Source organism: Elephas maximus, chromosome 21 (assembly GCF_024166365.1).
Source record: "Elephas maximus indicus isolate mEleMax1 chromosome 21, mEleMax1 primary haplotype, whole genome shotgun sequence".
Classification (NCBI taxonomy): Eukaryota; Metazoa; Chordata; class Mammalia; order Proboscidea; family Elephantidae; genus Elephas; species Elephas maximus.
The window spans coordinates 52,954,257-52,969,513 of record NC_064839.1 but is presented as its reverse complement, the minus strand read 5'-3'; the positions used below and the strand labels follow the sequence as shown (position 1 = coordinate 52,969,513).

The window sequence follows — 15,257 nt, the reverse complement described above, 5'->3', positions numbered from 1 at the left end:
AGTGCTTCTTCTTGTCTGTGGAGTGGGGATAACAGCAGTGCTGTTCCTTCGAAGGTTAAATGAAAAGACACACACAGTGCCCTCGCCCCTAAGTGGTAGCTGTTTTGTTAGGATGCCTCTTGGCCATTTTTAGTTCACATTTTGTGAATTGCCTGTTCCTCCTTTTTGTCTTCTTTTTTTCCCTTGGGCTGACTTTTTGTCTCATTAATTTGTAAGAACTCTTTGAATATTAGCGATATTAACCTTTTGCCATATGTGGCAAATAAAGGTTCTTTTTACATTTTCAGGCAGAGGCAAAGATAAGCCTACTTTCTTGTTCTCTGTGAACCTTTTCATTTGCTTTATTTTGCTTTGTCTGGGGCAAGAGGCAAACTCGGCACCCAAGTCCCATTGTACTTCTGAGGAGTTTTTCAATCAGTCAACCAACCAGACCTTTTTTTGTGATCTCAAGGGGCTTGTCTTTGCGGAACTGTGAGGCATATGGCTCAACTCTTAAGCACAGAGAGTCACAGAAGTTTTTTTGTGTAATTGAAAAACTCAAAGGTATCCCACAGAATAAATGAAACTGGAATTACAGCTCAAGGTGAGTTCTTATAGAATTGCGAGTGGAACATAAGCAGTCCTGGTGAAGATGCAGAGAGAAATTGGGGACAGAGGTACGTTGAAGACTCTCCAGTGCTTCCCACAACATTCGTGGGACACCATCATGGTGCAGCCAAAGCATATTACACACCTAAGTTGCCTTATAACAGTAGTGAAACTTTTAGTTTGAGAAATTAAAAAAAACGAAAAACAACAATGATAAGACATGTGTATTCCCAGTCACCCCCAACAAATAAGAGTTAAATCTTTTGTCTTATTTGGTTTTTTAAAAATTATTATTTTGTTGTTGTTGAGAATATACACAGCAGAACACACGCCAATTCAAGTTTCTGCGTATACAATTCAGTGACATTGATTATATTCTTCAAGTTGTGCAACCGTTCTCACCCTCCTTTTCTGAGTTGTTCATCCGTTAGCATGAACTCCCTGCCCCCTAAGTCATATTTGCTTTTGAGTTCTCTACTTCTTCTTTTTTTTTTTTTAAGAACACAGCTAACACTCAAGTCCCCTCTGTTTACTGCTCTTCTTCCACCCCAAGAAGCATTGTCACGGGTTTCATTTGCATTTCAGGCCCTTTAAAAGCATACCTGTATACACATCAATATGTAATATTGCTTTGTGATATTTTAATTTTCAGAGATATTTCAGAGATTATTCTATATGTCATTCTACTTCTTTTCTTCTTCACTCGACTTGTGTTTTTCTGTTCTATGCATGCTAATGCGTTTAAGTCTCTTACAGTCTTTAAGGCCATGTGGTAGTCCATAACTTGAACAGGCCACGCTTTATTCCTCCGCTTATTTTCTTCACTACCAACAGTATCACACTGAACCATTTCATGTGTATTTCCTTACACAGGTTTATTTGTGAAAATTTCTCTGAGGACTAAAACCAGAAGAGATGTTGTGGATCACAGAGCTATGAGACTAGCAGTTTTACCGGATTTGTCACTGAATACTGTCAAGTTGGTTCTGACTCATAGCAACCTCAAGTGACGGAGTAGGACAACTGCTCCATAGGGTTTCCTAAGCTGTAATGCTTATGGGAGTAGCTTGCCAGGCCTTTCCCCCTCGAGCTGCTAGGTGGGTTAGAACTGCTGACCTTTTGGTTAGCAGCTGAGCGCTTAACCATTGCATCACTAGGGCTCCTTCCCAGACACTGCTGGGTTATTTCTGAGCATGTTTTCTCTTGCTTGCACGCTATCGTTAGGACTCAACAACGCAAGTCACAGAAGGTGGAGTGAAAATGTCAATAAGTGTCATCACAGAATAACTGCCGTTAGCGTCCAAGTGCTTTATCTCATTCAATTCATTTCCCCTCAGTTCTCTCCAATACAGTCACATGTCACTTAATATCCACGGTACAGTCTATGAAATAGGACGTTGTATGATTTGGACGTTGTGGGACCAACATATTACAGACAGTCCCCAGGTTATGAATGTCTGACTTACGGACAACTTATTACTTAAGGACAGACTGCCGCAAAGCCTGTTATATTAAATGAGTTAAATATACCTGGCAGTGGAATTGCTTTGTATACAAGAGACATGAGATACACGTGTTGGGTGTGGGAAGCTGTTGTGTTTGCTTAGTCTGGTTACGTCAGCTACGTCCCGTTCTCCGGTTGAGATTTCTGAACTCTCCTATAACCTTATGGGACCACAGGCATATATGTGGTTGGACTTTGCCCGAACAGATGTTATGTGGCCCATCCATGACTGTACTTAATGATCCATCTTGAGAAGCCTGTGCCAAGCTGGGTGAAAAACAGCATCTTATTTTAATTTGCATACACCTGATAGCTAGTGAAGCTCCACGTGTAAAAATGCTTTTTGTTGGCCATTTGGATTCCTCTTGTATTTGCTAATCCTTAATCTTTCTCCCCTTTTTTTCCTTTTAATTTTTCTTCCTGATTTGTGGGCTCTGTTTATATAATTTGGACAGATGTCTGTTTAATATGTTGAAAAATATTTCCTTGGAGTCTGTCATCATTTGCTTTTTAACCTTGTTTATGGTGACTTTTGTATTACTGAAATTTATAATTCTAATCTAATCAAAGCCATGAATTTTTAAATTGGTGCTTAAGTAATTGTTTATCATCCCCAGGTTATGAAAATCCTCTACAGCTGGATTTCCCGAGCCTCACTGGTTCATTCTGACAGCTTAATTTAACTTCCATATCATCTAGGTCAGACTTCAGACCGTTGGCAATCCTATGTGGTATTTATAGGTGTCTCACGGAGTTCGTCTCATTGTAGCTGGTATTATATATAAGAATAGTTGTATATGAGGCACATGTGATTTTATGTCTCTGAGACCTGAAACTTCATCTGTCCTGAACCAGACATTTGGCTATGGTAGCTGGTCATGAGGCCACGGTCATGGTGATTTAGATAAAAAGCAAAGCACCTAGCCCGTGGGTGGAGACCCTGGCCTTGGTGAGCAGGAGCCAGGGTCTTGGCTGGTCCAGGAGGTGAATCTTCTAGCCCATCAAGATTCCTGGGGGGAGTATTTCCAAGTTCAGATCTTTGTTGGGGTATAATGGTAGTGACATTTTAGTGTCTTTGAAGGGTTGAATGACTAATTAATGAATTTGCTTGTTTAATACTAATGCTTCCACGTTTGCTTCTTGCATTTTAATAATTGGATTTCCCAGAATAGAAAACAAGCCACAAAATATGAGGGTGAGAAAGAGAGTAGGAGGGCCTATGGGTTTGCGTTTCATTACTTCAAAGTAATGAAACATAAACTCGCTACCCCCTAAGTTTCCTGTGTAATCTTTTGAGTTGCTGTTTTCAATTTAAACAATTTGAGGCAGTGGTTGAGTTTCAGGGTACATACAAGGCATGCATGTTTAAAGAGATCTTTCTGAAATGCTGGGATGATTGTGGGGGGTGTACACTGGAAACTTAACATGAAGTAGTTGTTTTTAAAGTTTAGTGAGTAGCTCAGAATTCCAGTGTCCCAAGAGCAGTAAATCAATTATTTTTATGGTTCTTTGGCCTTGCTGGACACCCCCTATGTGTTGGAAAGGGGAATAACTCAGGCTGCAGTGGGTGTTGGGGCAGCATGGATCTGCTGGGTTGAGTATTTTCTAGTGGTACTTTGCTTAGCGGGTGGAAAGAAGTTCCCCCTGAGATGTGCTTCTGAGGGTATGTTCCTGATGTGGGGCAAGCATATAGTGAATAATCAAGATGTCCCTTCTTATAGGAAGCAAAGCAGAACGGTCATGACCTGCAGGGAAGGCCAGGTAGGGGGAGGGCGAGCCCTTTTTTTGATGCATCACTTCTTTGGCCCAAGGCCTCCTGCAGTTACTTGCATGCCAGGCTATAAATAAGTCATCATTCCGCAGAGTGCTGGCGGAGAGGCCAAGCAAGTGTCCTCTGCCTTTGCCCATGACTGGATGGTTCTCTGTCCAGACCTCAACACTTAAGGGGTCAGTTTTGGGATGCTAGCCAATTTGCACACCATTCATTAATTTATCTAATTTTTGTTGTTGAGAATATACACAGCAGAACACACACCAACTAAACAATTTCTATCTGTGCAATTCAGTGACATTGATTCCATTTTTTAAGTTGTGCAGCCATTCTCAACTTCCTTTTCTGAGTTGGTCCTCCCCTGCTAACATAAACTCACTACCCCCTAAGTTTCCTGTGTAATCTTTTGAGTTGCTGTTTTCAGTTTAATTCCTTATAGATAGATCTTAGAAGAGCACAGCTCAAGGAAGACATTCTTTATTAGTTAAGCTAAACTGTTGTTTAGTTTTAAGAAGACTTCAGGGGATATTCTTGGTTTCAGGTTTAAAGATTATCCCAGGACAATTGTTCTGGCAGTTCATTCAGCCTCCATGGCTCCGTAAAGTCTAGATTCCATGAGAATTTGAAATTCTCTCCTACATTTTCCCCCTTTTCATTAGGTTCTATAGAATCTTTGATCAAAATTGAACACTGTTCATTTATTACTGGTGAATTTTGGCAGTTAGGCCATGGTTGTCAATCAGAATATTCAAGTATTAATAAAAGATAAGTTTAAATATTGGAAGTGCTCATACATGTATTTTTCTCCCCATACTGAACTCTAGATATTGAGACATGAGCATTTTGTATTATGTCAGCCTAGTCACCTAACACTGTCTGGTTTTGAACTTACAATGTATAAGTTGCCCATTTCTTTCCTTGAAGCGACATTTTAAAAAATTTTGGTAATATATATAATAAAACATTTGCCATTTTGGCCATTTTTAAGTGTACGATTCAGTGGCCTTAATTACATTCACCGTGTTGTACAGCTATCACCACTCTCCATGGAAGAGGTTTTAATGACACATGGAATGATATTCGTGAAGTCTTTGGATCAGTTTGAAGTCTAAGGCGGATTTAAATTCCATTATATTGTAACTAGACATACCCTTTTCCCATGAAGTCTGATATTTAAGACAAAAATGGGAAATTAAAAGCCAGCGTTTACTATCTGTTCGCATGCAGAAGAAAATGCTGTGTCTCCTGTATTTGATGTGCGGGTACGAAGTATGGGGAGTGTGGCTTTTGTTAAGTATGGCCAACATTGAAGGGGTCATCTCGTGAAAAGAGGTGAAGTGAGCAAGTTGTTGGTTTTCAGTTGGCTTTAGGAATATTCTATGGCTCCTGTGAAGCGAAGACTTGTTGAGCCCACTAGTTTGGGTGGAAGCAGGTGGGCCAGTCAGCAGTTGCGTAAGCAAACTGTCCAGGTACTAGAAACACGAGTGTCTGAACGCCACAAAGAGGCAGCGGTTCCCATCCTGGATGCGCAGCAGGCTCTCACACGGCAGGGAAAATCATCTCAAAGAGACAGCAGCCTGTGAGACTCAGCTTGCAAAAATACACAGAATTGTAGGCCTTTAAATTAGCAAAGCACAAGAAAAGGATAGAGGAGAATGATGCTTTTTTTTCTTTTCTTTTTAACCTTTACAGAGTGAACTAGGACATGAACTTGGTGCCTAAAGGCTGTAAGAACATGCTAGTTCCTTTTTCTTTAGCCATATTTACTTGGACAGATACTGGTGACTCGCCAAAAAACATTGATTTGTTGTTGCAGGCCCAGGAGCTGTCATTTTTACTGTCTCCTGCGTTTATAAAGCGATGACGTGATGCATCTGAGTGTCTGGGGTTTGTCTCTACGACCGGAAAGGCCATGCAAATACAAGGGCACCTTTGGGACTTTTGGAGAGGAGCAGTGTCCTCCCAGTGAATAAGTTCCTCCCGGCCTGCCCTCCCCTTTCGGAGGTGCCCTCCCTGGGTTTGGAACTCATGAGTCAGCATTTCTGACACAGATACCTTCATGGTCTACCTGGGACGGTGGAGAGGAATGTGCTCCTGTCCACCTGCTCACTGTGGGGAGGTTAGAGAATAAAATCCCAACCACTAGGCTACTCATGGAGTGTCAGTGGAGGGACAGGAAGGTATTTGCAATACCAGAAAAGGTCCAGGGTGAGATGGTCCCAGAATCATCACAGGCCTGTCCCCCTATCTCACAAAGGGGCGTCAATGTTTGTACAAAATTGACTTCCGGGAGCTTCAGGAAGAACCTGCGTGGTAGCTGATGGACGGGCCACAGCAGAAGGAGGTCTCCCTTGGCCAGTGGGTGCCTGTCTGGGCTCCAGGTCAGCAGCCAGGCTTTCTCTGGCTGAGGGAGTAAGACTTCTCAGGGACCCCCTCGGTGCCGAGACGGCTCCTCTTTGCAGGGACCCAACCTGTGAGAGTAGGTCACATGATTATGAGGGCCATTTCTGCTGTCCACTTACACAATTTGTTTGGCATCAGGAATATTCTAGCATTTGATGGGAGACACTTACGGGCCACATCCAGGTTTTGGTTTTGACATTCTTCTTAAGGCCACCAGCTCATCCCCCTGGGCCTTAAACTGTATTTTCTTAGGGAATACATAATCACCCCGTGATTTAGTGCAGACAAAATGCAGCCTTTCCCATCATTGCCACCTCTGAGCCCTGGTGGCGCAGTGGTTGTGCTCTGCTGCTAACCTCTGCAGGAGAAAGGTATGGCAGTCTGCTCCCGTAAAGATTTACAGCCTTGGAAACCCTATGGGGCAGCTCTGCTCTGTCCTGTAGGGCTGCTATGAGTCAGAATCAGCTTGATTACCGCAGTGGGTTTTTATGGGTGCGTTTAAAACAGGTGGGAACCCCAGTGGTGTCCCTCTAGGACACACTCTGGAGCTTTCTTTTGATTCTTCTACTGCAAGGCTGCCACATCCCTATTACCCAAGGGTCTTGCCCCACAGCACCCTCATTTCTTTTGTCTGCCGTGGGCGCTCACTGTCTTATCCGGGGGTGAAGCAGCTCTCACCGGACCTTCCACCTGCAGTTCCAGGCACAGCTTCCCTGGCTCTGTGCTACGTTCACTGCCGCTTAATAGTGCGTCATGGCCAGGTCTGTGGGTGCTGTTTTTTACTTAAAACCCGTCAGTGCTTCTGTGGCGTCCCAGTCCATCCAAGACTCACCTGGTGAATGTGCAGATTTGCTTTAGATAGCATCTTAGTGCAGTGCCTTCTAACGTGGCTGAGTGCCCTCAGCAGGTGGCGTTTACTGGGAGGTTGATGCCAAATCCCTGTGACTGTTGTCTCCCTGTCTCGATGCCCTGTGCAGAACAATGGCCTTGGGTTTCTTTGCTGCATTCCGATCCCATGCTTTCACAGTGTGCACAGGTATTAGTTGTGGTTACAGGAGTGGCATCCCCACCCCAGCTTCTCTTCCAGGGTGGGAACTTCAGGAAGGAGCCGTGTGTCCTTGGGCTCTCCTGAAGGTAGAGAGGAAGGGGGTGAGTGGGAAAGAGAGGAAGAGAGGCAATCATTCTAAACCATCTCTACTCATAGGTGGAAACCATTAGATGTCAGAGCAGTGCATGTTCAGAAATGTTCTATGAGGATAGAGACTTTTTAATTTTAATATCTTTTATTATTTTCTTTGCTAAAGCACATTACATAGTACTGAGTGCTGCTGAGGGGCCCTGGTGGTTCAGTGGCTAAGAACTCGGCTGCTAACCAAAAGGATGGCAGTTCAAACCTATCAGCTGCTCCATGGAAACCCTATGGAGCAGTTCTGTTTTGTTGTATATGGTTGCTATGAGTCGAAATGGACTTGATGGCAATGGGTTTGTTTTTTTCTTTTTTTTTTTTGGAGCGCCATTGGACGCGGAATAAGTGTTGAACGATTGGGTGTTGTTGTTATTGTTGTTGTTAGGTGCCGTTGAGCCAGTTCCGACTCATAGTGACCCTATGCACAACAGAACAAAAGACTCCCTGGTCCTGTGCCATCCTCACAGTCGTTGTTATGCTGGAGCCCATTGTTGCAGCCACTGCATCAGTCCACCTCGTTGAGGGTCTTCCTCTTTTCCGCTGACCCTGTACTTTGCCAAGCATGATGTCCTTCTCCAGAGACTGATCCCTCCTGACAACATGTCCAAAGTATGTAAGACGCAGTCAGTCTCTCTATCCTTGATTCTAAGGAGCCTTCTGGTTGTACTTCTTCCAAGACAGATTTATTCGTTCTTCTGGCAGTCTATGGTATATTCAATATTCTTCGCCAACACCACAATTCAAAGGCATCAGTCTTCCTTATTCGTTGTCCAGCTTTCACATTATGCGATTGAAAATACCATGGCTTGGGTCAGGTGCATCTTAGTCTTCAAGGTGACATCTTTGCTCTTCAACACTTTAATGAGGTCCTTTGCAGCAGATTTACCCAAGGCAATGTGTCTTTTGATTTCTTGACTGCTGCTTCCATGGCTGTTGATTGTGGATCCAAGTAAAATGAAATCCTTGACAACTTCAATCTTTTCTCCATTTATCATGATGTTGCTCATTGGTCCAGTTGTGAGGATTTTTGTTTTCTTTATGTTGAGGAGCAATCCATACTGAAGGCTGTGGTCTTTGATCTTCTTTAGTAAGTGCTTCAAGTCCTCTTCACTTTCAGCGAGCAAGGTTGTGTCATCTGCATAACGCAGGTTGCTAATGAGTCTTCCTCCAATCCTGATGCCTGCGTTATGCAGATGACACAACCTTGAATGACTGGCAGCCATTGATAATTGGGTGAGAGACGACTGTAGCTCCATGTTAGCCTTACTCAAGCTAAATGACTAGGCTGGTTTTTCCTTCCTGGCAAAGCATTTTCAAAATCACTTTTTGGAAACTTTCTAGTTGAAATATTTGAATACTGAAAATTTTTAGTTTTATGAGTTTCCATAAGTCCTGGTCACCCAATTTTTTTCCTCCTTTCCAACTTTAGTTACCCTGTTGCCATCTTTGTTTTTTCTTCTAATTTTTTTTTTTTTATTATACTTTAGATGAAAGTTTACAGAGCAAACTCGTCTCTCATTAAACAGTTCAAACACATACTGTTTTGTGGCATCGGTTGCCAACCCCACAACTCGTCAACCCTCTCCACCTCTTGATCTTCAGTTCCTCGTTACCAGCTTTCCTGTCCCTTCCCACCTTCTCATCTTTGCCTCTGGGCTGGTGTGCACATTTAGTCTTGTTTTGTTTCATGGGCCTGTCTGATCTTTGGCTGAAGGGGTGAACCTCAGGAGTGACTTCAGTACTGAGCTGTAAGGGTGTCTGGGGGCCATACTCTTGGGGTTTCTCCCCTGTTGCCATCTTTGGAGCAGACTCTTTTAAAAAAGAATTTCATAAGCCACTTTATGTAATAGGCTAGCAAAGAAAGATTTCGAGTTGGTGGCTGCTACACTAAATCCATTGTTCAGTAAGCAACTATGGCCAGCATGGGTAGCTGGGCTAGCTTTTAGTCATCTGGGATAAGATCTATGCACAAGAATGGGATAGACAATTATTAGCTCTTCTGGATGGGACGGCCCATGGTTGCTGGCAAGTACCCAAAAAACCAAACCTACTGTCGTCAAATCGGTTCTGACTCATAGCTCCCTTATAGGACAGAGCAGAACTGCACCATAGCGTTTCCAAGGAGTGCCTGATGGATTCAAACTGCCGACCTCTTGGTTGGCAGCCATAGCACTTAACCACTACGCCACCAGCATTCCCCTGGCATGTACGCTTGGTCTTAAAAGCCATTTTAAGGGCAGTTTCCTCTGATGACTTATGGGTAGGTTTACAGAACCATACGAGGATGTGGAATTGTTCTTGGAAACCCTGGTGGCATAGTGGTCAGCAGTTCAAATCCATCAGGCACTCCTTGGAAACTCTGTGGGGCAGTTCTACTCTGCCCTATGGGGTCACTATGAGTCAGAATTGACTTGACGGCAGAGGATCTTTTTTTTTTTGGAATTGTTCTTAGCCACTATTTTAAAAAAGATTTTTCCATCATGTGAAAAATACTGAACATTTCTAGCAGGAACGGTTGGGTCAGAATGACATTATTCTACTCTGATGAGTTCATTATGGCCTTTCGGGGCCATTAGGCAAACCCACTAAGGATTGCTGTATTCATTAGCACTACATAATCATTTTGTTATTTTTTTCTGCTTGTTAATGACATTTTTATGGTTGTTTTATCTGGTCTTGCAAGCTTATCTCCTACTCGATAGTAAAATACCATTTCTTGGCATAGTAGGCAGAGATTTGTGGTGACCTCAGGCTTGAGGATGTAGTCCTTTGAGCGAAATACCTTGGAATCATTCAGAAGTCCAGATGATTTTGAAAAGATAATGAATGCATTGTTTCTATCATGTTAACCCAGACCCAGTGCCATCGAGTTAATTCTGACTCATAGCGACCCTATAGGACAGAGTAGAGCTGCCCCATAGAGTTTCCAAGGAGCGCCTGGTGGATTCGAACTGCCAGCCTTTTGGTTAGCAGCCGTAGCACTGAACCACTGTGCCACCAGGGTTTGTACGCAAATATAAACATCGTAAACCAGGTCACCGACCATCAGCAACCTGAGCAGAGAAACTGCCTAAGGAATAATCCAGATGCCTTGCGAAGGCTTCCGGTGCAGGAAGCAAAATGAGTACAAGGGGGTGCATTTGCAGGTCTGTGCCCTGCTGGCACCGAGGATGAGTGTGTCCTGCAGGTGGAATTAACATCATGGTGCCCCTACTCTGTCATATAGGGTTGCCATGGATGGGAATTGACTCCACGGCACGGAACAACATCAAAGTGTGCCCTGTGGAGGAGCAGGACCACCAGGTGGCATTCAAGCCATCTTGTCTGTTGCCACTCAGAGACTCTCCCTGCCCCTTGCTGCATGTGCTGGAGACCTGCATGAACTGAGGAAAGAAGCCGTCCTTCAAGACAGAGCAGAAAACAAACTTACATACCAATCCTGTAGGCGGTAACAGTTCTGAAGTGAGTCATTGTACAACAGGAGGACAAAGTGTTTATGGAGAGCCAGACCCAATAGTGACAGCAGGCTGGTGGTTCTCGTAAGGACCACTTGCTTGTCATTGGCATTCAACAGAGCTGGTGGGAAATGGTGACCATAGCTTAATAGTGGAGCGGAGGCTGGGATAGAACAGTTGTTCCCACTCCCTCAGATGCCCTTGGTTGGTCCATGGTGCTACCCGCCTTGTCGTGTGGTATCCTGCATGGGATCCTAGGGTAGAAAAAGGAGATTAGGGAAAACTTAAGGAAATCCACTTCCCGTATGGACCTTAGATAATGATAACGTACTAGTACTGGGTCACTAGTGACCAGTGTACCACACTCCTGTGAGATGTTAACAGTAGGGGAAATAGGGTGCAGGGTATATGGGAACCCTCTGTATTATCATCACCAGTTTTCTGTAAATCTAAAACCGTTATACAAAGTAAAATTTATTAAAAAACAAAACAAAATGAACAACTGAAAAAAATAAAAGTTTTCCTCATTCTAAAACACTCCCCAGGAAGCAATACCACAGGCTGAGGTGACAGGGCCCAGACTAGAAGGAGAGTGACAGAAGTGAGACATGTGAGGTGGGATGATGAGCGACCAGAGGAGGTCTGTTGATCCCCCAGGTGGTGAGGAGGCCCCCGATGATTCTGAGGTGTGGAGATCAGGGAGGCAGGACAGAGAGTCCGCAGCACTGCACTTTACAGAAATAACTGTGCTCCACCAATCAACTGGAAGAACAGAATGTTTGGTACCCACATATCTGCAATGAAATTTTAATAGAACACGGGGGAGGGTAGAGGAGCCGGATGCAGCGGCTGACTCTCAGAATGTGAGGTCGATGGTGGCGTGGGGCCAGCGCCTGCTGCACCTCCCTCTGGGAGTCGGGCACAGGATGGGTGATGCATAGTCTCAGGGACACGGCCCCCTGGATGCCAGGCTTGTAGACAAGCCCCCTGCCTTTTCCTCCGGGTCCTCGCTCTCTGTTATCACATTCTCTCTCCATCTGCCAGTATCTGCTGATGAATATTCTTTCATCCCCAATTAGAATTATAGAATGTTAGAGGAAATTTATAGATTATGTACTCCAATCTCTTAATTTATAGATTAAAAAAATTGAACATTTTACTGCTCCAATTATTTATAACACAAACTAAATGTTTTATTAAAGACTGGCTTCTTTTTTCTTTCTACAATGCACGAATTGGTTTGTTGAAACACCTTGTTGACAGAGATCTTATTCTTTTATTTCCCCATAGCACTTAACTGAATGACACACGACATTTTCATTGAAGACCCAATGATTTATTGATTGCTGTAGTTCCAGGAAGGAGCCCTGCTGGCACAGGGGTTAAGTGCTTGGCTGCTAACCAAAAGGTCTCTGGTTCAAACCCACCAGCAGCTCCGTGGGAGAAAGATGTGGCAGTCTGCTTCCAAAAAGATATAGCCTAGGAAACCTGACGGGCAGTTCTACTCTGTCACTTGGGGTCGGTATCAGTCAAAATCAACTCCATGGCACCCAACAGCAACGACAGGGCTGGGGGCGAGGGGGTGGGGAGTGACTGCTAAATGGATGCAGGGTCTCCTTTTGGGGTGATGGAAATGTTCTAAAATCGACTGTGTTGACGGTTCCACAACTGTGAACGTACTAAAAACCACTGAATTGTACACTTGAATGAGTGAATTGTATGGGATGTGAATTGTATCTCAGTCAAGCTGGTAAAAATTGTTTAAAGGGTTGACAGCTCAGAGGAGTGGAGTCGTGCCACCTACCCATCCCTGTCCTAAATGCCCTTCCTTTCCGGGGACAGATGTACTCATGCGATCCCTCCTGTGGTGTCCAACCCTGCTCTGTGCATTTTACCAACTCACATTAACAGGTGTGATCCTCAAGGCTGGTGGTTCAAACTCATCCAACAGCTCCATGGGAGAAAAGACCTGGCGATCTGCTTGCATGAAGATTACAGCCTAGGAAACCCTGCGGGGCAGTTCTGCTCTGTCCTGTAGGGTCGCTATGAGTTGGGATCAATTTGACGGTAGTTTAAGGAAATCACCTTAGACCACTGGAGAGTTCTAAAAACAACAAAACTCTAGAGAAGATTTCGTAGCCTTTCTCGATTATTATTCCAGCGTTGACACATTTTCGCTCAGGAAATTCTTCCCAGTCCCTGGTCGCGCCTTGCAGGCCAGCCTCAGACATCACCCAGGCTCCACGGACAGTGGGGCAAGCTGCAGAAAATCCAGCGTTATTTTGACGCTGTGGTTGTGATCCACTAGGTAGCCTGCATGGCTCCCTCCTTGGAGAAGGTTCTGGAACTCTATTTCAGGTCCTCTTCCTCTGACCCCATCTGCAGGGAGGACAGAGGTGTAACACAGACCCCAGGAGGGGTGTAACACCACAGGGTTCGTTACACTCAGTGAAGGTCTCTGTTAAGTTGCTCTCTAGCCTTCTCTTTCTCTTATTTTCTACGCCTGTCTCTGATTTTTTTGTTTTTAACTTCTCCTCGCGCCTGCTGGGAACACCCCGGGTCCCTAATGACAAATGGATTGATAAATGAAGGTTTTAAGATGGCTCCAGTTTCAAACCCTCTGCATAAGCATGTGACACACAATTACATTTTAAACTGGAATCTCACAGTGAGCGGACTCAGCCTACCAAAATATGTTGTTCTTCCTGCCCCATATTTTTTGAAATTGAGATCCGAAAACTAATGTTTTGGATGAGTCCTCAATCTGACTGAGCCTCAGCGTCCTTCTTGAACTGGGAGCAGTGACCCCAGCCCGAGAGGCATGCTCAGGATGGCTGAGACCATCCACATGAAGCCTAGCGTGATGCCTCCTTGGACCCTGTGCGTAGCGAGTAGTAGTGGTGGGGTGTGTTGCTGTGAAGTCCTGGGAGCCCCACCACGCCTCCTTGCTGAGCACATACCTGTGTTGGCACTGTGCTTACCAAGGGAGATGTTTCTACCAGGTGTCCTTCTGGGCCCACCAATGGCAAGCTTGTGTTCTTTGTGCAAGCCATGGCCCCTTTTTGCACCTGTTTTCTCTTCACTAAAATGGAGGTAGCAGTGCTGCCGCTGCTGTGGAATAGTGGGAGGGTTGAGTGCAGGATTACCAGTGAGTCCTTGGCACCGTGCCTGGCACGTGGAATTGGTTGACAACTGGCAGGTGTTATTATTGCCAGCTGTTGGCTAACAGGCCTTTGTGGATTTGTTCAGTTATGTTTCTTTCTTTCAAAGTGTGGCTGAGGACTGACCAAAAAGGCCAGCTATTCCAATTGGGAAGTGGTGGTGGCCGTGATTTTGAAAATGGAGGTGGGGTGGGAGGGAGGGACATAGAGGAGGAAGCTGGAGGGTGCCATGAGCCAGAGTGAGGTGTGAGGAGGTGGGGCAAGTGGGAAGTGGTCCTGGGCGCCTTTCTAGGGCAGCCTGAAGAAAAGACGACTGAGAAGTGTCCCAGCCCTCCTGGTGTCTTGCCATGGCCTCTCCAGCGCAGGATGTGGGACTTGGTTTAACAGTTATTAGCATCGGGAACTACCCTGTGAGCGAAAGAGGCCTTTGTGGCTGCCTGGAGCCCTAACCACCAGTTGTAACCGCTTTCCATGGGAATATGATGTCATTTCCAGGCTTCTGAATTTCTGCAGCATCTCACTTGTAGACAGGATGTCTGATTTTGGTTTGTGCTGTTAGGCTTCTAGAGCTTATTAGAATATGAGGGTTGTTATTTCACTGAGGGTGATGTTGACCAAAATAGAATAATGGCTTCTTTGGTGAATGAGTATGTTGACAGAATGTGGAGAAGTCCTTAAAATCTCTACCAGGCAAGACAGACTGAAACCTGGTAGACAAGGGTCAAGACATTTGCATGCTTGCTGGCTGTGTACGTGTGTCTGTCTGTCTGTCTATCTCTCTTCTGTTGTATGCCTCGATTTTAATTCTTGGCAAACGTTTCTCTTTACAGAGTATGGCGTTTGTGAAAACCTTCGGAAGCTGGAGATCACGGGTGTGTCCTGCCGTGATGTCTATGCCAAGCGTGAGTTACCCTCTGTCCTTACCCATCGTTAACTCTGTTCTCACAGCAGACTCTCGGGGTGGGTGTCGGTGACGGGCCATAAAGGTGGTCTCCCCACAGTTCCATCTTTTCAGACACTGTCCTAAAGTCATCACTGACTTACTACAGACCTTGTAGTCACAGCACTAAAAATGAGGGGGCTCTCTTTTCTGGGCATTGTCCTAACTCTTCAGTCTCTCGTGAGTAAAGGTGTGTTTTACTAGGCCTTGGGGACCTTTAGCCTTGAGGTAGGTGAACTGTTTCTGGAG

The 15,257-nt window shown here is 44.8% G+C and overlaps 1 protein-coding gene across 4 annotated transcripts in view; it reads left to right on the top strand.

The window, feature by feature from the left end:
- Positions 1 to 15,257, top strand: part of FBXO31 (F-box protein 31) — a 37,633-nt gene that overhangs the window by 1,656 nt on the left and 20,720 nt on the right. For 3 of the 4 annotated variants that reach the window (XM_049864403.1, XM_049864401.1, XM_049864405.1), the window contains exon 2: positions 14,899 to 14,970. In XM_049864403.1, coding sequence (XP_049720360.1) covers positions 14,899 to 14,970 — 72 coding nt within the window. The remainder of the gene's footprint in view (positions 1 to 14,898; positions 14,971 to 15,257) is intronic. The other variant, XM_049864404.1, reaches the window with a different exon arrangement.